The following is a 23665-nucleotide window of genomic DNA, read 5'->3' on the forward strand; positions in this document are numbered from 1 at the left end:
GGGGGGGGGGGGGGAGTTCACTCTTTTCCATGAGCAAGAAAAGCGAGTATTAATACAAAATTGGTGTCCTTTTGCGGCAGGGGGGAGCTTTCCATACTGATTTTTTTGAATTATTTGGAATTTTAAAGAAAAAAAAAAAGGAATATTTTGATGAGAGGAAATCACAGCCAACCAAAGTAAGAACAGGATCGGGTTGAGGAATGAATGGAACAGAATGAATTGCCGAAGGGATCATGTTTTAATGGATCTCCAGTTTCCTTCCCAGATTTTAAGATTGGAGAAGATAAAAATGGTAACAATTTTTTTTTAATATATATATATATATATATTCTTTAAATTAAGAATTTAAATCTTGTTCGTGTAAAATTATAAAAACGAGATTTTTAGATCTAAAATATTAAAAAAAAAACCCCAAAATGGTTTCTCGAGTAGGATTATACTTCCGTTTGGCTCGAGAAAACCCTTGCATGCCTCCGTTACCTTTTGGGAGGCCTACAACCCATAGAAACTATCTACCCGAGACTCTCCCTTAGTCTGTAGGTCTTGATATAAGGTTAGAATTAATCTAGCCCGAGGAAACTTTTGCACACCTTAATTACCTTTTGGGAAGTTAGTCCTACACCCCATAGAAACCGTCTACCTGAGACTATCTCTTGGCCCCGTAGGTCTAGAAACAAGGTTATAATTCTAACTCTTCGAGAGTGGTATATCACTTATGGTCTCGAAATTTAAGGCCTGATTTACCTAAACAAGAAAATAAATTACAAACACTTTTTTACTGTATTTTTACCACATTTGCACGTGTATTGGTCTCGAAATTTAAGGCCTGATTTACCTGAACAAGAAAATAAACTACAAATACTTTTTTACTGTATTTTTACCCACATTTGCACGTGTATTGGTTCATATCATATATATTTTAATTAAAAAATATATTAGAATAACGAACGTTTCATTCGAACCAATTTGAGAACATAAAACTGAATCCCGACTCGGGGTTTTGATTTTGTTGGCAAATTCTCCTTCTCAATTGGCTCATCTTCAAATCCAACCTCAATTTAAATACAAACAAAAATTTATGTGAAAATGCAAGAGGGAGCTGATTGGGATGCATTTTTGTTTGTGATATAAATGGGAACCATTCTCAAAAGCTTAATTATAATTATTTAAATATTCTTAATATATTTTTTTGCCACCTTTAATTTATTTGCGCGAATCAATAAATATTTATTAATCTTTTTTATAAAAATGAAGCATTATTCTATTACGAGAATTTATCGAATTTTTTAAATTTAAAACATTGACTTAAATAAAAGCGAGAATAAATAATAAATATAATAGTTTATGTTTAAATAATTGAGAATATATTATTTCTATGCTTTTTGTATACTCACAAAATTAAGATTTATTTTTGCCCTTACTTTTATTATTGGGATATATTTAATTAAATTTATTAAAAATCATTTATACTAATTATTGAATTAGCTAAATTATTTATTAATGGTAAAAAAAATTATATAAGTAATGTCTATTTATTTATTTTTAAATATTTAATTAAAATTTAAAAATTTAGTTTCAAAATTTAATTTTAAGAAAAATCATGAACTAATTCAATTTATAAAATATTTATTTATTTGAACTCAAACCTAACTCAACCCATACGGTTTAAGTCAGATTGATCAAAATTTTTGAGTTATCGGATTTTCTAAACACTCCTAGGACATTTAATACTCTATGTAAGATTAAGTTTAATCTCTGTTCGTCAACATGAGCATAACTCAATAAAAACTATTAAATATAATCTAATTTAATGTATAAGCACAGAACTAATTAACATAGCTCGTCTAATTATATAACAGATAGTTATCATAAAACCCGTACATTTCTATAGGTAGACAGTCACCAAAAACTTAAAACGATATTCAAAATGTCTTAATTTTATTTATATGACGTAACATCGAGCATCGCTTTATTTTGACAAATGTGGGATATATTTTTTTCGTTAGTGTTGAAATATTATTATTTTTTTAAATAATAATAATAATGGTTGTGGACAAAATTCCACTATTTAATTTCATTATCATCATAACATGAAAAATCAAGGTTTATTAATTAAAAGAAGAAAATAATAAAATTGAATGGTGTGGGATTGATGCAAGAGGGTGTGGGGACTTTTTATCTTCCAAGTTGTGCTTTTTTAATTGGTGGGAATTTTTTTTTTTAAAAAAAATATAGTGTGAATCCAAATATGAGATGGAATATTCTTTTTTAGCCATTATTTGCATATCCTTATCTTTCTTAAAAGACATATATATATATATATATATATATATATATATATATATATATGAAGAACCCTAGCGATTTTTTTGGAGAGATATATCTCGAGACCCTATCTTGTAAAGCATGTATTTCCATCCATATCGTAATAGCTTCATTAAGCTACGTGTTTGATGTACTACCAAAAGTTAATAATAATGTACAGTCAATTTATCTAAAAAAATAATCATAAATTTTCAAAAGTTTCAATAATACCCTTATCGTTAATGTGATTTGTTTTAAAATATCCTTAAAAAGTTTCACTAACACCTTTCCACTAAAAAAAGTTAAAGAAATATATTTACGGTTAGCACTGATAAATATATTTTTTTAAAGTTAAATTTTTTATATAAAAAAAAATTCAATTCAATAAAGGTTAAGAATTTAAAAAGGTTAAAAGGTGTGCTTTTTATATAAAACGAATGAAATGTACACTTAATATATATTTTTTAAAAAAGTTCTTTTAAAAAGTTTATAAAAAAGTTGGTATAAATGAAAATTTTAAAAATTGAATGGTATTTTTTAAATAAGTATGATATTCAAACTTTTAAAAGTTTGTATTTTTATAAATTTAATAGGTGCTGACCTCGTACTAATGGAGAGAGTATTATTTGATTATAAATTTACTTTAAGGGTTGTTTGATAGTTTATTTATATTATAAATAATATAAAATATACGATAATTTTATCCCGAATATATCTAATATATTTAAAAATAATATGAAAAATATAAATACTTGTCGATTAGTTTATTCCTATTATAAGTAACGTGTTTAAATATATTATGAAATGTTTGAGATTTTTTTATTTTATTTTAAAAGATAGATTTATGAAATAAAAAAAATGATATTTGTTGCAGTAAATAAATTAATAAAATAATATAAAGAAATTAAACAAAATAACGTTTAATTATAAAAAATAAATAATATAATATAAAAGGAATTAATATTTAACAAAAATAAATAAATTAATAAAATAATATAAAAGAAACAAAATATAATAATATTTAATAATAAGACCAAATTTGTTTGGTTGTCTAATGAACTCGAAACTCGAATTGATATTTGAGTTTAGAAAATTAACCCAATTCAATCCCTATAATTCGGGTTGGGTTGGTTTGGATTATCGAGTTCAATGTACACCCCTAATTGTTTGAGTCTCAACACAGTTCATTCAACGATAAATCTAATTTGAATGATTGATATTAGTTGACTTCTTGTCATAGCCAACCAACATTCGTTAAACAGTCCATTCTTACCTTCGGCCTAGCCGCCTTGACTAGTAAGCTTTAAATTTGGTCTTGATCAATAATCATCTAAATAATAGAGGTGTTAAAAAATCTGATCATCCCAACTTAACCTTTACCGTGTGTTTGAGTTGGATGGGTTCAAATAAATGAAAAACTTTATGGACTGAGTTGCCATTCACAAGTTTCTAAATATTAGATTGAGTTAAACGGGATTCGATGATTGCTTTGGGTTAGATTCAATATTGAATTACAATTTTATAGGTTGAAAAATTTTACAACTCGAACAAATATCCTGATCTAAATTCAACCAACGAACACCATACTAAATAGCTTGGAATGTCAAACCGTCTTTATTATAACGTTAAGCCATAAAAAAATTTACATCCCGAACAATTAGATTAAACTAAAAAAAATAATTAACTTGAAAATAATAACATCACATGCATGCACATGTTAAAAGATAAATTAACAATTTATTTTGTACTTAAATAAAAATGTGCAATTATGTTAATATTTATTTATATTACGCACGTGCTTAATATTAAAAACATTATGTCTTTTTTAATTCAAACTATATGTATATTAAAATATTTGAACGGCTTTAACTAATTTATGGACAAATTAAAAAATAAACACAGATCTAAATAGAAATGAATGAATAAATAAGTATTAAATATTTTTTTTTAAAAAAACAATAATATTCTATCCAAAATTAACTCAATAAATCCTTCAATGATGATTAAATAATTACTAAAATAAAATAATAATAAATAAATAAATAAATGAGCTACCAATTGAGTCATATGAACCTATAAATGGTAAAGTTAACTGATTAAAAAAGTTTATTATCAATAATCATTTTACTATAAATAGACAAATTATATTATTATATTTAATTACTATGTGGGTTAAGGGTTCGGTTTAGATATTGTGGAAGATACTATCAATCGAAGAGATAGACCAAACGATTGAATCCCAAACTCTTTCGGGCGGAACCTCCCAAATGGACGAAAATAGCCCAAAAAATAGGGTAGGCTAACCTTTCTTTACAATCTGCTTCGGACGCAGAAAGAATTCTTCAATTTATATGAAAATTGATTCCAACGTTCATGCATAACTTCCATACCAAGATTAGCACGAACCCAAGAGCCGTTTTATACCGTTAATTACATCTTGTACCTTAAATACAATTGATTATATAATGGACGATTTGTTTATGATCAAATTATAAATTAAATCACTCTGTAAGGATAAGACCTCATTGTTTAACTCATGGAATCGGTATTCTTTATAATAGGAATAAGTAAATTTCATTGTGTGAACATTATATTCCTAACTTCATGATATGAATAAAGATATCTCAATCATGGAATATAAAATTCAAAGATGTGGCGAAGAGAATGTTGTTCAAATGTTTATAAGATGTTACTATTCATGTCACGTTAAAAAATAATCAAACTTCATTTATTTTTAGATGGTTACAAAATTTGGATGACTAAATTTCTTTGCAATTCTATGTAGTTTAAGGTTATATGCTTAGAATTATTCGAACTTAACTTGATTATTTCAAACAAGTGTTCTTGTCTTGAGATGTTCGATTAATAAGGTAATCTAAATCTTACGTTTTCGATTCTCTCAGACCTGTTTTTCACATTATTGAGGGAGTTTGAGGTTGGTAAGGCTCATGTGTACTCAAATTAATTATTGTTGAGCTAAAAACTTGGGAATAATCAATATGTTTGGGTAAACTAAGTTTAATAATTTTTCCTTAGGGTGTAATATGGGCATGTATAGGTTTAAAGTGAACGATTGAAGGACAATCTCGAAGTAGCTATAAAATAGTTAGAGAGTTCGACCAAGGCCGAACAGGTAGGTGACTTCAATGGTTGGAAGAATTGTATGATATATGACAATGCATGTACCGTGGCCCTTTCATGCGTCATAATATTATGCTATGCTTATATATGCTATGTGATGACTTGTGATGCTATGTTATGTATGTATGCAATGTTCTATTATGCCATGATACATAATACTAGGTTATGATACAAAATGCTAGGTATGTAATGTCATGTCATGTCATGCCATGCCATGTGACGCCATGTTATAGATTATACTATATTATGATGATGCAAGATGAAAGTCCTGATGAGTACTATGCATACATGACTCATGTGTACTATGACATTAACGAAAAGAATAATGGATACGAATATGGGTTTTGATGAGTCCATGTTCACCATAATAGGGCCTTTAAAGTCGAGTGGATCCAACACTATCAAAAGGAAAGAATGATCCAACATATTTTAAACCAATCTAAGAAAGAATTTACACATGATTTGCAAATGAGGCCATGCACGAACAATTGAATAAGCTCATTCTCGACTATTGTATCTTATAAGAAAGATTTTAGTTCATTTTCAAAACGTTAGTCATAAAATAGATATACTAAAACATTCAAAACGCTAGTTATAAAATAGATATACTAAAACAAATACCGCAACCACAAGATTAGTAATTACGGATATGCTCATAATGCCATTTAGGCTTAAAATTTTTTATTAGAGATAAACAAACTCCAATCATCAAAGAGGTCAACTTACCCATGTGGTCTAAACGTTATTATCCATGTCTAGACGACGTGCAAGCTAGTACCAAAAGTTTAAAAGTTTGAAAACCAAATTTATTATTAACTTACAATATCACGTACCATAACTCAACTAGTTAGATAACTCAACTAGTTACGACATTATGCCAGTTGATGCATTTTTGTCGATAACTCAACTAGTTACGACATTATGTCAGTTGATGCATTTTTGTCGATAACTCAACTAGTTACGACATTATGTCAGTTGATGCATTTTTGTCGAATTCCAAAAGGGATTTCGGGGTGTACATACCCTTACGAAAACCATTAATTCCCTAACATCATCTATCTCTTTCCATTTCTTCCTCCTAACAATGTTGAAAAAAACAATTTCCTGACGAAAAAACAAATAGAACTTATGATCAAGCCCATAGCGCGAGCAACGACATCAATCCCGCACCGAGAAAGAGTGTACAATACGAAACAATTTGGAGTCGAAAATTGCAGCTCATTCTCTTGCTAAGAAAGTCAGCAGCGATCAAATCAACCAAAGCCATATACACCAGAATCCCAGCTGATAGAGAGTCCAAAATGCCTTCGGCAACCAACGCTCCGGTGCTGTTCGGGTTGTAGGTGGAGGAGATCGCCGCACCGATGGCAATCCCAACGGGCGTGGTGGCGGCGAAGAACACAGCCATGAGGGAGGTTGAGAGGGTGTTGAACTGAGCCTGGGAGATGCAGCCACCAAGAGCAAAGCCTTCAAAGAATTGATGGAACGAGAGAGCTGCAATTAAGGGTCTTATAGTACATGGGCTGTGGGACACTCCCAGAGACAGCCCAATTATCACTGAATGCGACACTATTCCAAGCTCCAAAATCTGTCCCATAGAATAATGACGTCAATATTCGGGAATTTTCATTAATCGAGAAGATAAATGGATTACCTGGGAAACAACGACATGTCGTACACCGCTTTCGTCATCGTCGCCGTCGAGCCCATGAGAATGACCATGGGCATGATCATGGAGTGTCACGTGCCCGTCACATGCCTCTTTCCCCTGCGGATGACTATGGCGGTGTTGCGCGGCGTGTGCATGCATTCCGACGATGTGCATCCCGCCGCCATCCTCTTCGCCGAACACTTTCACGTTCGAATCGGCGGCCGGGAGAATCCCAGCCTCCAACCCGTGATCCAAACCCGACCCGACCCGATTCGTTTCTTCTTTCAATCGAATCTGCCCCTGTTTCCTCTCGTAATACTGAGTTCCGACGAAATCGACAAGGAGCGTCAAAAGCGACGCCATCATCGCGAAGAATCCAGAGAAAGGGAATTTCGACCAGGGAAATTCCGGCAAGCACGGATCGGAGAGAGCTTTCGATCCATCGGGAAGCATATGAACAAACGCCGTCGCAAGAATCACGCCGGCAGCAAACGCCTTAGTCGCTACAAAGAGATTGCCATCCGTTTTGAGAAACCGGCGATGTCTGCCGAATAACGGAATGGCAATTCCGAAAACTCCCGATGTGAGAATCGAGGCAATGGCGATTAATTTGAAATTAAGCGCTGCCGAATCATCTCTACAGAGTTCTAACTCAGATACACTACAGGATGAATTGCCCATTGATTCGGATACGGTCCGTACAATGGACTCTGTTTGATTACAAATGGAGAACGAAAATTCCACAGATTAGAAATCAATTACACAAACCTAATCTAACTAAAACCTAGAAACGAAGAATCAATAAATTAATCCATAAATAACAAGAATACAGAAACTCCAAGAAATTAGGAATCCACAAAATTCAGAAAGACTCAGTTCAATTGGAAGCGGAATAGACGAATTAAGGCGAAAACAAACGAGAATGGAGAAATTACCAGAGAGAAGTCGAGTTTGATCTTGGAAACCTTCAAACCAGAGCATCTGCCACAAATCCTGAAGAACAGAAAACATATAAACGAGGAGAAATCAGAGAAACCAAAGAGGGAAGAATGGGGTGGGATTGGAACCTCGAAGAACAGCATGAGAATAGATTAAAATGGTGAAAAGAAACGGCGCCGGAAATGGAATGAGGATGGAAGGGGGATTGTTTGAAGAGTTTATAAAAGAGAAGCGGCAGCGAGCGATCGGAGAAGGAGGAGAAGAGAGAAAGAAGGTGAGAAATGGGGGAGAAGGGAAGAGAGAAGAGTGTCGACATAATGGAATGAAATGGAGGGCAGACGCAGAGGCATGAGCTACAGTTATGACTTCTTGCTTAACAATGAGGCCGATAGTGTCGACACTCTTAACGCCCTCCTTTTGCATTTTTATTTCATTCCCTTTTTGCCCTTCATCTCTCTCTCTCTCTCTCTCTCTCTCTTTCTCTCACTTTTTCTTTTTTAAATAAATTTATTTATTTTTAATTCATTTCTCTCTCTTCCCTAACAAATTTTTTAATTATTATTTTTGGACCTTCTAATTTGGGCCTATGGTCACAACTTACTTTCTGCTTATTTTATCACTTTCAATTTCAATTTTTAAATTTAAATTGTTTCTTATAATTATTTTTTATCAAAAACAACTAAAGCTCCACCATGACCAAGATTCGAATTACCTTATTGATCGAATATTTCAAGGAAACCAGATTCGAATCGCTCCACAAGCAAGATCGGTTATATCTAGCTTAAATGATTATTGTTGATCAAAGAACACTGGTTTGAAATTTCAATCACTCCACAACCAAGATGATTCTACATCAACCTAAACTACATACAATTCTAAATAAATTTAGTCATTCACCAAAGAGAGCAGAAATGTTTTTTTAGTATATTTTCAGTCTTTTTTATAAAATTAACCTAAGTTTTGAAATAAATTAATAAAATATAATTCCTCTAAATTTTAATCCACCCAAAAATAAATAATTAGTTATGCGTGCATTTATAAGGTGTTGGTAGAGTTTAATGTCGTTAAACTTTTAGTAATAAAAAATAAAAAATAAAAAAGTTTGGAAATATTATATGACGTGTAGATAGACGATTGTGGTCCATACTTAAAAACTTTTTAAAATTTTTATTTATAAAGCTTAAAAGTATTAATATGCCAGTTTAAAAATGTGATGAATACTTTTTAAACCTGTTATGAATAATTTTTATTTATTTATTTTTTTAATAGTTGAAAAGTGTTAATAAAACTTTTTAAAAAATTAGATTAAACATAATAAAAAATATTATTGAATTTATTAAGATCTCATATGTTAAAAAGTTAAAATTATTCATTACAAAATTATTTAAAATCCATAAATTAAATTTGGTAAAATGGTAGGAAAATAATTATGTTTTTAAAATTTTAGTGACTAATTGGTGGTGGTTCGATATTGGTTACTCACGATCACCACCATAGCTACCTTCGAGTGGTGGTTTGACATTGGTTATTCACAAACACCACCGTAGCTACTTTCTAGTGGTGATTACTAATTGATTGTTGTTAGATATTAGTTATATACGACCACCATCATAGCCACCTATATAAGTGGTCATACACAAAGAAAGTCTATGACTCACTGTCTTGGGATATGGTGATGGGGTTTTGAGAGATGAAAGCCAGTTCCGTAAACTCTCTCTCTCGAATGAATAAGGAGTCGAGACTGGGTGCTATAGATGCGGCTAAAATCGTACCCGAGACCTTTCGGGGGGAATGACGGAATGAATGGGGATCCCTATCAATATCAAAATAAAGAATATTTAGAGAAGAAGATCGAGATCATTCTTTTTGAGACAAAGGGCTTGACTTCAGCTCTCAAGGAATTGACTGAATTTCCTTAACCGCAAGGTGGGGGATGCCGAAGGCAGGGCTAGTGACTGGAGTTCAGTCGGGAGCTTGTACCTGATCTGCCCGGGAGTCCTATTCCTTCAATAGATGAGCTCCACTTCGCCTTGCTTCTTTGTTGGCTTTCTAGCCTTGCGTTAGCGAGCTAATTCCAAGACTTCGAGATAAGCCATTGGAATAAATGGGCTTTTCCAATGGAGGAACAATATCACCATTTAACACAAAAGTACTGTACGCCTTTTAAAAGCGGAAATTCGCAATTATTGGAAGAATTCGATCCTGCCTGCCGAAGAAAGAGAAGAATAAGCTAGGAAGGGGGCCCGGGGGAGTTTACTCGACCCATTCTCCAGTCTCCCGCACAACGAAAGTCAGTGTGCGACTCAAAAAACTTCAATTGGTACACGCAAGAAATAGGCCAATTCGGCAGCCTTTTGCTGAATTTCTCGTGGGGTCAGATTCTAATCGGTACGAGTCAAGGGAATGGCCCCTTGGCCTCTGATTTCCAATTGATTTTAATTGCAGTTTGATTGTTCATAATTATTACCGTAGTCACACGGGTGTGATGGAAACATTTTGATGGAAACATTACCTAAAGTAATTATCTACCAACGTCTTTTGATTTTTCATTTGATTAGACATATAATGATTTGCATATCTAACGAGTAACTTGGATGTGTACCATATACTTTACACACAGTCCATATGTGCGAGTATGGACTCACCAGTCAGTTCGCACACCGCTGAGCCACTTTTCTTGTCAAGCAAGCATACTCTAGTAGCTTCTTAGGCCGAACACCCGTTAGAATTAGTAACCGTCACTACAGCATTAGGTTAAACATAATGATCGTTCTCCTGCTTGGTCATCGCAGCATTATGATAACCAATGATTGTTTTTCTGTCTCGTAACATACATGTCTGTACTATCGTGAAGGGTAAGGGATATCCCCCAATGCATAAGCACACAATAATACTTGAGGTCCCAACATTTTTTAATTTTCGTTTACTACAACCGCTAGCTAGCATTCTGTGCATATCATATCGTTTTTCATATCATATATCATATCTTTCATGCATACATTGGGGTTGTATTTCATGCTAGTTCGTCGTTTTGCATGTCAATCATATCATTCAAATTACATAAATATATCATATCATAACATTTCATGCTTCAAGACATAACAATTTTCATGGTATACATATCATACCATAACATATGACATTACAATATATCATATCATAAACATGTCAATTTATCACATATCTCGTACCATAACATGTTTCATATCATATCACAATATATATATATATATATATATATATCCGTCATTCACATGTCATATCATAATCATATCATAACGTAAACATTTTGTGGCCATATCGTTCACTAACTTATCATATCCTTAACGTTCTTATACCTATCAACAGTCATATCGTTACAGGAACGTATCCTAATGCTGTCATTCTATCAATCTATCATAACATTATCCCTTTCTACCCATAACTTAACCATATTCTTTTATTAATCGATAGTGACCATATCTCTTTTATCAATCTCTCATATCCATAGTACTTCGATACATGACCTAACATTAATCTTTCATGAGCATATCTTACTCATATCATTACATTACATTTAGTGCATCATTCTCGTATCCTACCTCAAACATATTATTAAACACATTGGACTGTAAGTGTTGTCATACTATATACATATCATATCATAAGCATATCAATCCATAAACAATTCACACATATCGATATATATGACACGTGGAGAACCAAAAGGCACATGTCAACATCAAATATAATCATGTGAATACTAAGGCCACTTACCTTACTGGCTTACGCGGGTGTCACTCATTTAACCAAATTAATATCATTTAATAAAAAAAAAAAAATGTAACATACTCTTTTCAAATGACATACCTCCTCCAAGCTTGAAACTAAATCTGCTCGAACCTTTTGTTTTATTTTCACAGGAAGGAAAGAATTCTAATAGGGATAATTGAGTTAGTTGATTTGATTCGATATTTGATCGGAGAATAATGGTACGTATTTCTTTTAACTAAGTACATCAGTGATTGGGTCAACCAAGAAAACCACTCAGCCTCGTTATCCATTTATGAAGCCTTCAAATTTAATCCAAAAAGATGAGTTCATCCTTTATTTTCCAAAACAAAATCAATGGGTTCGTGAGAGGGAATTACGTAGATTAGATAAGAAGGATCAAAATCCAGAACCAATCAGAGCCGTCGGTTTCTCTGACCATCCCATCAAGTTCAATCTTCGGCACCCATTTCAAATACCCTCGTTTGAAATCCGAGGTGATTTGAGAATAAATTATCTGTTCTTAGTTTTTTCTTTCATTCCTCTTGTTGGAAGAATCCATAAATTGGGAAATCTTTGATTTCTGGTTCATCGTGTAATCGATCGAGGAAGAGGGGTTTTGAGGAATGCGTGTAGAGGATGACGATGATCTTGAAACGAGGGATTCAAGATCGCTTCCGATTTCACCGCCGGCGTACAATTGGCTGACGAATTTCCATCGAGATTTGTTGGCTGGGGCAGTCATGGGCGGAGTAGTGCACACAATCGTTGCCCCAATCGAGAGGACCAAGCTTCTTTTACAGACTCAAGAGAGCAATCTGGCCATTGTTGGGGCTGGGCGAAGGAGATTCAAGGGTATGTTCGATTGTATTTTTCGCACCGTTAGGGAAGAAGGTATTCTTTCTTTGTGGAGAGGCAATGGAAGTAGTGTTCTTCGTTATTACCCTTCAGTTGCCCTAAATTTTTCTCTCAAGGTATCTCCAAATTTGTTCTTGTTTTCTGATATGTTTGATATTAGTTCATACTTACACAACTTGTTCTTCCTGAATCTATGCCGAATGTGAAGGGGAATTGATTGGTTTACTTTTTCTTGTGTTCTTGTTCTTGATAGAGTTTTAAGAATTATGATGCATTTAATGTTTTAGTTCTCATGGCTGAACTGGAATATGGTGAATCAGTAGGAACTAGAAGTTGTAAAACAGATAGGCTCTGAGAACAGCCAGAAGCTACAAATGTTAATGCATTGTCAAAGTCTAGTTATGTCGGTTGTTGATGATAGTGTTAGGAACCACGAACTTCCACAATGGTATGATACTGTCCGTTTTGAGTATAATCTCTCATGACTTTGCTTTTGGTTTACTCAAAAGACCTTATACCAATGGAGATGTATTCCTTACTTATAAACTCATGATTAACCCAGCCGATGTGGTACTCCTCTCGAGCAAAGTACACTATAGAGCCTCCCCTAAGGCCTATGGAGTCCTCAAACAGCCTCCCCTTAATCGAGGCTCAACTCCTTCTCTAGAGCCCTCGAACAAAGTACACCTTTCGTTCGACACTTGAGTCACTCTTGACTACCTTCGAGGCTCATAACTTGTTTGTTTGACATTTGAGGATTCTATTGACATGGCTAAGTTAAGGACATGTCTCTAATACCATGTTAGGAACTACGAACCTCCACGATAGTAGGATATTGTCCACTTTGAGCATAAGCTCTCGTAGCTTTGCTTTTGGTTTCCCCAAAAGGCTTCATTCCAATTGAGATGTATTCCTTGCTTATAAACCTATGATCAACCCTTTAATTAGCCGATGTAGGACTTGTCTCCGAACAATCCTCAACAAACTATCAGTTGATTCATTGTCATTTAACTGAGATGTATCTTAAAATTTTAGTTCTAACCTCCTTTGATAACTCTAAGCGTTGCAAGAAATCGCTCGGTGTGGAAAATGAGCAAATCATAAAGATTGTGCTCGAGGTTTTCTTGCGTTCTGTTTGTAAAACGGACATCTCTTGCACGTGCACTGTATATTTGTGATGTAAGCTTTTCTGGTAGGCATTCTGCGTTATTTATACTCGTTTTCATTTAAGAACTCGTTCGATGTTGTTGCACTTGCTGGTATCTGAACATTCTGTAATTCAAACAGCTTTTCTGGTGAATTCTTGAAGTGGGTTTATGGTTTCTGAATGTTGTTTCTTTGCACAGGATCTATATAAAGCAATGTTAAGGAATGGATTTGTAGATGGTCATTTTCTTTCTGGTTCATCAGCTAATTTTATTGCTGGGGCAGCTGCTGGTTGTTCGACGCTAGTTTTGATATACCCTTTAGATATCGCACACACTCGTCTTGCTGCCGATATCGGAAGAACTGATGTCCGACAGTTTCGAGGCATCTGCCATTTCCTTGGTACCATATACAAAAAGGATGGGATTCAAGGGATTTACAGGGGACTTCCAGCCTCTCTGCAAGGAATGGTCGTGCACCGAGGCCTTTATTTTGGCGGTTTCGACACGATGAAAGAGATTTTGGTCGAACAGTCCAAATCAGAGTTGGCACTATGGAAGCGTTGGGGGGTTGCTCAAGTGGTCACAACGTCTGCTGGATTGTTATCGTATCCATTCGATACAGTTCGAAGGCGGATGATGATGCAATCCGGGTTGGATAAGCCAATGTACAACAGCACTCTGGACTGCTGGAAGAAGATCTATCGATTGGAGGGGGTTAGCTCGTTCTATCGAGGCGCTGTGTCGAACATGTTCAGGAGTACAGGTTCTGCAGCGATCCTAGTTTTGTATGACGAGGTGAAGAAATTCATGAAATGGGGTGGGTTGTAGTATGTTATAGTCTTTAGAAATTAGCAAAATTCTTGTAGAGTGAGTTCGGGAACGAGCTTACGCTCGATATCGTCGTGTAGAGTGTTCCTAAGCCATTCATTTGCCTCGTTGTGTCTCGAGCCAAGCACACGAACGAGGATAACACAAGATCAACAACAGAAAAACAGTAATACAAGAAGAGATTCTGATATAGAAGGAAAGCAACTTGGTTTCCTGTTTCATCTCCGTGATTTTTTCTTGTATGTTCTTTGAATAATGCTTTACTGACAAAATAATCATGTTAGAACAGATCAGGCAGAGCACTGGGAGAGCTCTTTATTCTTCTCCTTTACACAGAAAAAGCAGTAAAGTTGCGATTTTTTATTTAAAAAAACAAAATTAAATATTATGTTACTTTAGTTCATTTCATTGATTATCGGTTATACGAGCAAAATTATTTATGAAGTACAAGGGTAAGATTAGGGTGTTGATATGATGTGAGAACTGGCTAATCCAAACTATCCAAACCATAAGGACGAGCTAATTCAAATTACTCAAGTCATACCCAAACTATAAGAGGACGGGATAGGGCTAATTTAAACTACCCAAGTCATAAGGGCTTATCCAAACCATAAGAACGAGCTAATTCAAATTACTCAAGTCATACCCAAACCATAAGGACGGGTTAATTCAAACTACCCAAGTCATAATGCCTTGTGTTCATATGACGCGAGAACGTGGCTAATCCAAAGATAGGTTAGGCGTGGCTGAGTTAATCTTTAAGATTTGGATTGAATTAATTTTTGAAAAATTGAAAATTAGGTTGATTTTTTTTTGGTAAGTCAACCCACCAACTAAAAAATAGTGTTACAACTCAATTAAATTTGGGTTAAAAAATAAGGTTACAACTCCATCAAATTTGGGTTAGATTTATTTTAGTTGGGTTGAGTTGAATTTTTGAAAAAAATGAAAATTCAATCCGGCTTAACTGAATTTTTTATATCAAAATCAACTTGACCAACTCAAAAATAAGATTACAATCGAGAGGATTAGATTTTATTTTGGTTTGGGTTGAGTCGGTCAAAAATAGAGTTACAACCCATTCCCGTTAGATTTTATTTTCGTCTGAGTTAAGTTGAATTTTTGAAAAATTGACAGTTCAACCTATTTAGTAAGTTTGAATTTTTTTTTTTTAAGTCAAATAACTCAAAAATAGGTTAAAGCTCAACTCTACTCTTATTGTTATGAAAATTTTAATTTTAATAAAATTTTAGTTATTAATATGATATGGAGAGTATATAAGCTCAACTCAACTCAGGTCACCATCATCAACCCAACTAACCTGGATGAAGACCGCCGAAGATAAACTATTTGGAACAAACGACAAAGAAGGAACGGCAGCAATTTCGTCGTGAGTGTCGAGTTCGATGATGGTGGGATGGACGCCGATGGTGGTGAGAAGAGTCTTAATGATGTGGCACATGTTGCAGGAGGAGCGGCTGAATATGATCACTGGATTCTCCCTAATCAGTCGCCGGATCCGAGTTTCAAAGGATTCATTGACGTCGATGGACAAGGAGAAAGAGGACGTCGGAGATGGAGGGAGTTTGGAGGATACAGCATCGTTTGCGCAGCGGTGCATTGCTGGAGAATCGGGAGAGAGAGAGACAGTTATATTACAAAAGGAAAAGGGCAAGGGCGTTGAATCATTTTTATTTAAGAGGAGTTTTGATGAAATTAATGTACGGAAAAATATGTTAAACGTTATGGTTCATGTTTCCCAAGAAATTATCTATTGAACTCTAATTTGAATGGAACTGAAAACATATCTTTTACTACGATGAATAGCATGTTAGAGGAACCGTATTATCATGATTTTTGAGCATGGAAATAGTTGTTTTTTTGTATGTAAGAGCAAGTTAAACACTATGATGCATGTTTTTTAAGGAAGACATGAGTTGAGCTCCGATTCGAGCAAAACTGAAATCATAACTAGGTATCCATGTTTAGGTCGCTATGCTATGTCTCTATTTAGCGATTATACGGGAACAATTAAGGATTCGACAACTAGCCCTTAATCGTAAATCTGACATGATTGTCACGGGTCCAAATAATTATAGAATTGGCTTATGATATCCTATGACGTATAATTTGTACTCTGTAGGGATAATTAAGTAATTTTTCAGTTAGCTTTCCTTGAGTGAACCTATCACAAGCGACAGGTTCCCTGTTGTACCTTTGAGTTAGTCAATCTTAGGACTTTTGATTATTGGTCATGCATGTGAGTTAGTGGTTATATGGAGACGATTAGGGGTTCGCTGACTAACCTTTAATCGTAAACTTGACTTGATTGTCAAGGTTTTGGATAATAGTAGATTTAGCTTATGATGTATGATTTGTACTCTTACAGGGATTTTAGAAAGTTTGCCGGTTAACTTGAACCAGCAAGGGTCCACAATTGCACCTTAGAGTTGGTTGACCTTGAGACTTTTGATTATTGTTCATGCATGTGATTTAGCGGTTACATTGGGATGATTAAGTGTTTACCAACTAACCCTTAATCGTAAACCTAACTCGATTGTCAAAGGTTCGAGTAACTATAAAACTAGCCTATAATGCCTTATGCTGTATGATTGTATTCTGTGGGGACTACTAGAAGTTTGTCATTAGTTTTTTTTAAACCTGTCATGAGTGGCATGAGTTTCGGCCCTAAAATTGTAAACCTGTCATGATCCTAGCTCGACCAACCTATCCTAGCATGGTTTAGGGTTTAGGGTTTTTCAAAAGAAAAAAAGTAAAATTTTTATTGGGACACGTGGCAATAATCTTGGATTTTGATATTTTATTACAAAAGGCAAAAATATCTTTCAAGATGGTTTGGGCGCTGGAACAAACGAGAAGTTTCTAGAAGCAAGTGAATTGAGATATTTGTGATTCGGACACGTGGCAAAGAAGCTTCGAACGAATCCTCTACCCGCAGTCCTAGAACCTTCCATGCCGACGCCATTAATATTCAGTTTCCTCCTTCCATTAACATTCGAAACATTAAGCTCCGGAAACTCCATCCTTCTTCAAGTTACTACACTGATTAACCTTCCAGTCTCCGGTTAAACTACATCCGATCAAAGAAATGGATGAACTCGAAGCGAAGACGAAGCCGGACGGCGTTCCGGCGTCTTCTTCCTCTACTTCTCCTTCGTCTTTGAGAACCGCTCCCCGGCCGATTGAAGGTCTACACGATGTCGGACCGCCTCCATTTCTGTCGAAGACCTTTGACATGGTGGAAGATCCTTTGACGGACTCCATTGTTTCGTGGAGTAAAGCTCGCAATAGCTTCATCGTTTGGGACTATCTCAAATTATCCACCACCTTGCTTCCTCGATACTTCAAACACTCTAATTTCTCTAGTTTCATTCGTCAGCTCAATACTTATGTAAGTTCTCTGTAAAATCAATTTCAATTTTGGTTTCTGTTGGCGTTCGATTTTGGAAACTGCTTTGTTTGGAACTTTTGATCTTTTCGTTCGTGGAAAATACAATCTCGGATCATCGTCTTTGTTTGGATGAAATTGTTTGAAATCTTGATGATATGGTCTTGTTGATGTTGTAATTCTTCAATGTAGGGTTTTCGAAACGTCGATCCCGATCGTTAGGATCGTCTTTCTTTCTATTTCTTTGTTTGGATGAAATTGTTTGAAATCTTGATTATCTGATCTCGTTGATGCTGTAATTCTTCAATGTAGGGTTTTCGAAAAGTCGATCCCGATCGTTGGGAGTTTGCGAATGAGGGGTTTCTTGGAGGACAGCGGAATCTATTAAAAACGATTAAGAGGAGGAGGCATTCGTCCCAAAGCTCTCAACAACAAGGAGGAACATGTGTGGAATTAGGGCAGTTTGGATTGGAAGGCGAACTTGAGAGGCTGAGAAGGGACAGAAGCTCGTTAATTGTGGAATTAGTAAGATTGAGACAACAACATCAAAGTTCAAGAGAGCAAGTAATGGCCATGGAGGATAGGCTACAGAAAGCAGAGAGTAAACAGAAGCAGATCATGACATTCCTCAGCAAAGCCCTAAAGAATCCGTCCTTCATTCAGAAATTAATCCATAGTAATCAGATAAGAGAACTGACAAGCGTTGGAATCGGTCGAAAGCGAAGACTAACTGCTAGCCCAAGTCTAGAGAATCTCCAGGATGAGACCATACTAGCAGCTGTTAAACAAGAACAGCTAGAAACTCCGGAGCCTGATATGGAATCGCTGTTAACAGCCAATTTTGAAGATGAGTCAAGCAGTGAGATCAAGGATGTTGGTCACTCAATTCATGAGGAAATATTGGATGAACTTTGGAATGAAGATTTTATGGCTGAAAATCCAGAGGAGGAAGGCGTAATGGTTGGTGATCAATCAGAAATCGATGTGGAAGTGGAGGATTTGATTGCTGAACCTCCTGATTGGACCGAGGACTTGGAGGAACTCGTTGATCAAATGGGGTTTCTTCAGCCCAAGCCGTAGATATAGCAATGTAGATAGTGAAATCAATGATTTGCTCCTCTTTGGTGTGGTATAGGTTTGAGGATGGGGGAGGTCGCAAAGGAGCCACTGATTGTTCTTGTTTCGCTTATATTTTTTTAAGAATCATCGGCTTATGGTTACTCTTTTCCTTCGTGGTTTTATTTGCAGGCATGTGCATAAAAGGACCTGCGAGATTATTCAGTCATTTGCTGATTTCTTTACCACTAAGAGTAACTATCCCATTGATTAATTGAGAATCAATTACTTCTTTTCATGTAAATTGTAGGAGTCTGCTGAAAACTTTGACTAAATTTCTTACCTCAAATTCGTTTAGGTTCTTGCCAATTTTTGTGGAAGATAGTTCCTGTTATCATAATTTAGGAAATATGGGTTCTGATAGAATCTATTTTTTATCTTGAAAAGCCTTTGATCCATGATTGAACTTAATAATATTAACCAACTTCAGTTATCATATATGTTCTTGAATTCTTTGACAATCTTTTAAGCTATCATTTATGAATTCAATTGCCTTATTGATACCCTTTTCTAACAGAAGAAGGAAGAATCACATGTTTATATTCTCAAGTGGAAGAAAGAAAATCTACATAGAGAACAAGGATGTACTTTCAAATCATTACGGGCAGAAAGAACAAAGATGAGTATCATTTACATGAAATGTTGAGCCAAGTAAGAGTGTTTGTTGTAGGGCTGCAGAGGCAGGAGCCTGAACCTTAGATGGTGGCTGCCACAGGCACCCTTGGGCTTGGGATCCCCATGTATGAGAGCCTGGGAGACATCCTAATCTTCGGGCTAGGCCGAGGCGAAGGTATCGGAACAGAGCTGCCGAAGAAACCCGGTGTGTGTCTTGGTGACAAGTTCACTTGCTCAAGTGCTCGTGCTTGCAACTCTGCTGGGTACTCCTTCACACATCCAATTCTGGGGCCAACTCCACTGCTCCATCTGCACAGCAAGCGCTTTGGTACATCTATCAATGGTGCCTCTATTCTGGTACCTGGGTTCTTTTGCTGCTCAAGTGTGCTAACCAACTTGACTGGTATTTCCAAATCGACATCCTCTACGACCATGTCTTCTGACAATGTTGCTGTTGATGTTTCTTTGACCACGTCTTTGTCGGAGTAGTTGTCGTCATCTACTGAACACCTCTGTGTAATTAGGAAGAAACGGTTAGAAATCACGACGCTCTACAATTGTATGATATTGTCCACTTTGAGCATAAACTCAAATGGCTTTACTTTAGACTTCCCAAAAGGCTCATTTCAATGGAGATATATTTCTTACTTATAAACCCAAGATCATTCCCTAAATTAGTTCATGTGGGATTTCCTCCCAACAATCCTCCCTTCAAACAAAATAATACTACAAAGTCTTTCCTGAGGCCTATGGAGCCCTCAAACAACCTCTCATTAATTGAGGCTCGACTCCTCTAGAATCATCAAACAAAGTATACCCTTTGTTTGACACTTGAATCACTTTTTGCCTACGCTTTCGAGACTCAAAACTTTTTTATTCGACATTTGAGGATTCTATTGACGTGACTAAGTTAATGGCATGACTTTGATACCGTGTTAGGAACTACAACTCTCCACAAGGCTGAAAAGAAGCCGCGGCAAGTGGCTATTTACCTTAACGTTGGTCAAGTCTACTGAGTGTTCTTCAAGGAAATTGATGAACTCCTTGAAATTGTTCTCTGTTGGAAGGTAATGTCCACTGTATGGCCATATAGCCTAAGGAAGATTCAAATAGAAACATCACCCACTGAAAATGAGATAATCCAGAACAATATTCAAGCATTGTAGTACACACCTTAAGAACACCATCGACGGCAACCAATCGCCCGGCCGCTGTTATAGCCCCTCCAGACAGGAAGCTGGAGTGCTGAAAGCGGCCTTTCTTCTTCAGCCCCACAAACAAATCTCTAGTGGTACTGAGTACAAAAATCAACTTGGAATCTTCAACTGTATTGATGGGCATTCTGCTTTGCTTGTAAATAAGCTTCCCATCCTCCACAACCACCAGGTACTCCTCCCTCTCTTTCTGCAACATAAATGAACATAAAAAGACTTGCTTAATGCTTGCAATGGAATGGAAACTGCTACATGATCAGGCCAGTGAGAGTGGGACTTACTGGTCCAAGATACTGTATGCATTGCTTGTATAGAACTGATCTACGGCACTTCTCAAGATTTACCTTTTTCCCATCACCAATATCTAACCTTTTAAAAGAAGCATCTAAGGATTAGAATGAGGAGGATTTAGTCATGTAATGATGCCTGTAGTCGAAGAGGCAAATTACCAGTAAAAGAAAGGTTGTGTGCTCTTGCTGTCAAACCAAATATCATAGTAAAAATGCAAGTTGTGTCCATAGCGGTGCCGGGGATCAATCTGCCCATAAGTTCAATAGAGCTATGTCAACATGCTGCTAGCTAAGCTTTCAAGTTTCATTCATGAACTTTGTCGAATCAATGACTGTGTCGAGTTTGAGATGTTTGGTGATGGTATGAAGTTTTGTTACTAAGCATTGAATTTATATCTTTGGAAAAACTGTTGAGGATTGGGTGGGAGTCCACATCGGCTAATTTAGGGAATAATCATGGGTTGGTATAAGGCCTCTTGGAAAAGCCCAAAGTAAAGTCATGGGAGATTAAATGGATAATATCACACCATTGTAGAGAGTCGTAGTTTTAACATGGTATTAGAGTCGTGCTCTTATGTCAATAGAATTTTGAAGTGTCCAACAAAGGAATTGCTAACCTCTTAGTCAAAAGTGACTCGTGTCGAACAAAAGGTGTACTTTGTTTGAGGACTCTAGAGAAAATAGTCGAGTCTCGATCAAGAGGAGACTGTTCGAGGGCTATATGGACAATATATGGATATCCATGATTTATAACAAAAACAGCTTATCTAGAATGATTGGTATCTAAAAAGATTGTTTCTCTTGCAGATTACTCAAATACCACTTTCAGCCTCAGATGACAACGTGGAAGATTCAACAAAAAAAAAACTTGGAATCACATGAACTTACTGCTTCAAGCCAGTGTTGTAGAGCTAGTTTTTGAGCATTCTCATCCTTCGATAAGCCTTTCCCGACCTAAACAAGGTACAACATCATCAATGCCCTAATTCCCACCAAGAAACAAAAGCCACAATCATACCAAAAATCTACCTTTGCAGCTCGTGTCCTCGCCCGGGACCAGCGTGATGTAGCGGTTTGTGTCTTTTCGACATCGAAAAATGACACAGAGCTTACCTTGAGAGCCGCGAAGTCCAAAGCTTTCCACCTTCAAAGTTTAATGAACAGTGAGAAACAAAACACTGAATTTCTGTAAGCCATAAACTGAAAAGAGAAATAGAATTGTTTCACACCATAGCTCCTCAACCACCACTGCACAATCTGCCAGGTTCCTTCTGGTTCTGTAACTCTTATAGACCTTTTGTAGCTTAGTTGCTGCAGAATCCAGCTCACTGACTGGCTTAGTAATGGAAGAAGATATAACGACCGGCTTGGGAAGTGAAATTCTGGGTTTTCTCTGATTCTCTGGCTGTCGAATTTTTCTCCCAGATGAAGGAAAACTCCTCTGGTCAACGACCATATTGTTGGAAGAATTAGAAACTTGTTTTAGTTGCAGATTCTGTAATGTTGGTGGTTTTTCTGCTCTGATTCTGCTACCACTTCCCTCTTCCTCTTTCAAGCTAGATTCCTTGACATTCATCTCTCCACCCTGGCAAAAGGGTTTGATTTTGCTGCTTAAAACAGGAAACAAAGAACCCAGAGGGATTTCAACCTTAAATGCTCCAAAAGAATGAGTTTCTGACCTGAAATCCTCAAAAGGGTTTCGATGTTCTGTGTTGAGCTCCAATGGAAGATGAAGGAAGCCTTCTATTGATGTATTTAATGGAAACCTTGGGGGTGTTCTTTAATGGCGCTGACGTTTTCTGGGTCAGCAGTCGCTATCATCAAACTGGGGATTGTGGACTGAGACAAAAAGTCTTGCATTGATCTAATTTACAGGACGTTGGTTTATAAAAAAAGGTAAATTTCCCAAGTTGTTGTTTATAATAATAATATCCGACAGGAAAGCCAGATATGGAAGGTTTGCAGTGCATGGCGGCGTCTGCTAGAGCTGCAGCTGCCAGCCATTGTTGAAGATGAAGGTCAGTTTTAAATTCTAAGCTGTCTGCCTGCTTCAGAAGGCAGTTGAGAGTCCATAAAATCATTTTGTTCTGGACTCACCTACCCACAATATTTATCACCGGCTGCCATTATTGAATTTGTTTTTTTGTTTTAAAAAAATTATGCATCTTTCAATCTCTTATGTCTAATTGGATGGAAATTTTATTAAATATTTTGTATTTTGTGTTCTATAAATGGAAAATTATGAATTTTAAAATTAAGGAATTCAAATAAAAGCAGCTAAGGGAAAGTTTCCACACCCCTAGGGAAAGGTTTCCACACCCCTAGGGAAAGGTTTCCACACCCCTAGGGAAAGGTTTCCACACCCCTCACCGGGAAAGGTTTCCACACCCCTCACCAGTTTA

The 23665-nt window shown here is 35.9% G+C and overlaps 4 protein-coding genes and 1 long non-coding RNA gene across 9 annotated transcripts; 3 read left to right on the forward strand and 2 right to left on the reverse strand.

The window, feature by feature from the left end:
- Positions 1 to 6400: 6400 nt before the first annotated feature.
- On the reverse strand, positions 6401 to 8399 carry LOC111496508 (zinc transporter 4, chloroplastic-like). Its single transcript, XM_023146969.1, has 4 exons — positions 8164 to 8399; positions 8032 to 8089; positions 7100 to 7806; positions 6401 to 7033 (listed from the first exon to the last, which is right to left on the reverse strand). The coding sequence occupies exons 1-4, from the start codon at positions 8176 to 8178 to the stop codon at positions 6578 to 6580; spliced, it is 1236 nt and encodes a 411-aa protein (XP_023002737.1). The 5' UTR covers positions 8179 to 8399; the 3' UTR covers positions 6401 to 6577.
- Positions 8400 to 12117: 3718 nt separating this feature from the next.
- Positions 12118 to 14980, forward strand: LOC111496565 (probable ADP,ATP carrier protein At5g56450). Its single transcript, XM_023147043.1, has 2 exons — positions 12118 to 12759; positions 13990 to 14980. Exons 1-2 carry the CDS (start codon positions 12412 to 12414, stop codon positions 14617 to 14619), a joined length of 978 nt encoding a protein of 325 aa, XP_023002811.1. The 5' UTR covers positions 12118 to 12411; the 3' UTR covers positions 14620 to 14980.
- Positions 14981 to 17606: 2626 nt separating this feature from the next.
- Positions 17607 to 19795, forward strand: LOC111495912 (heat shock factor protein HSF30-like). Of its 4 annotated transcripts, none has more exons than XR_002720393.1 (4): positions 17607 to 18031; positions 18341 to 19180; positions 19277 to 19338; positions 19662 to 19795. XR_002720393.1 is itself a non-coding variant. In XM_023146070.1 (2 exons), the coding sequence occupies exons 1-2, from the start codon at positions 17729 to 17731 to the stop codon at positions 19106 to 19108; spliced, it is 1071 nt and encodes a 356-aa protein (XP_023001838.1). In that variant the 5' UTR covers positions 17608 to 17728; the 3' UTR covers positions 19109 to 19580. The 4 variants fall into 4 exon arrangements, 1 of the variants encoding a protein (XP_023001838.1); XR_002720394.1 differs by having other exon boundaries at positions 19665 to 19795; XR_002720392.1 differs by having other exon boundaries at positions 17608 to 18031; positions 18341 to 19338.
- On the reverse strand, positions 19659 to 23077 carry LOC111495911 (IQ domain-containing protein IQM1). 2 transcript variants are annotated; one of them, XM_023146069.1, is made up of 9 exons: positions 22943 to 23077; positions 22493 to 22848; positions 22293 to 22407; positions 22152 to 22217; positions 21423 to 21511; positions 21255 to 21342; positions 20933 to 21163; positions 20752 to 20853; positions 19659 to 20271 (listed from the first exon to the last, which is right to left on the reverse strand). In XM_023146069.1, the coding sequence occupies exons 2-9, from the start codon at positions 22837 to 22839 to the stop codon at positions 19840 to 19842; spliced, it is 1470 nt and encodes a 489-aa protein (XP_023001837.1). In that variant the 5' UTR covers positions 22840 to 22848; positions 22943 to 23077; the 3' UTR covers positions 19659 to 19839. The 2 variants fall into 2 exon arrangements, with proteins under 2 accessions (XP_023001837.1, XP_023001836.1); XM_023146068.1 differs by having other exon boundaries at positions 22493 to 22857; positions 22943 to 23019.
- LOC111495914 lies at positions 20195 to 23470 on the forward strand. Its single transcript, XR_002720395.1, has 2 exons — positions 20195 to 20318; positions 22071 to 23470. It is a non-coding gene; the product is annotated as an uncharacterized LOC111495914 (long non-coding RNA).
- The last annotated feature ends 195 nt before the right edge of the window (positions 23471 to 23665 follow it).

Source organism: Cucurbita maxima, unplaced genomic scaffold (assembly GCF_002738345.1).
Source record: "Cucurbita maxima cultivar Rimu unplaced genomic scaffold, Cmax_1.0 Cma_Scf00022, whole genome shotgun sequence".
Taxonomy (NCBI): Eukaryota; Viridiplantae; Streptophyta; class Magnoliopsida; order Cucurbitales; family Cucurbitaceae; genus Cucurbita; species Cucurbita maxima.

Coding starts and splice junctions, on each gene's coding strand:
- LOC111496508 (XM_023146969.1), bottom strand. Junction 7,807..8,031: donor TCAAACTCGACTTCTCTCTG/GTAATTTCTCCA, acceptor GTAATCAAACAG/AGTCCATTGTACGGACCGTA. Junction 7,034..7,099: donor GACATGTCGTTGTTTCCCAG/GTAATCCATTTA, acceptor TCTATGGGACAG/ATTTTGGAGCTTGGAATAGT.
- LOC111496565 (XM_023147043.1), top strand. CDS start 12,412: ATGCGTGTAGAGGATGACGATGATCTTGAAACGAGGGATTCAAGATCG. Junction 12,760..13,989: donor CCCTAAATTTTTCTCTCAAG/GTATCTCCAAAT, acceptor TTCTTTGCACAG/GATCTATATAAAGCAATGTT.
- LOC111495912 (XM_023146070.1), top strand. CDS start 17,729: ATGGATGAACTCGAAGCGAAGACGAAGCCGGACGGCGTTCCGGCGTCT. Junction 18,032..18,340: donor TTCGTCAGCTCAATACTTAT/GTAAGTTCTCTG, acceptor TCTTCAATGTAG/GGTTTTCGAAAAGTCGATCC.
- LOC111495911 (XM_023146069.1), bottom strand. CDS start 22,839: ATGAATGTCAAGGAATCTAGCTTGAAAGAGGAAGAGGGAAGTGGTAGC. Junction 21,343..21,422: donor ACACAACCTTTCTTTTACTG/GTAATTTGCCTC, acceptor TTCTTTTAAAAG/GTTAGATATTGGTGATGGGA. Junction 20,272..20,751: donor TAGACTTGACCAACGTTAAG/GTAAATAGCCAC, acceptor CTAATTACACAG/AGGTGTTCAGTAGATGACGA.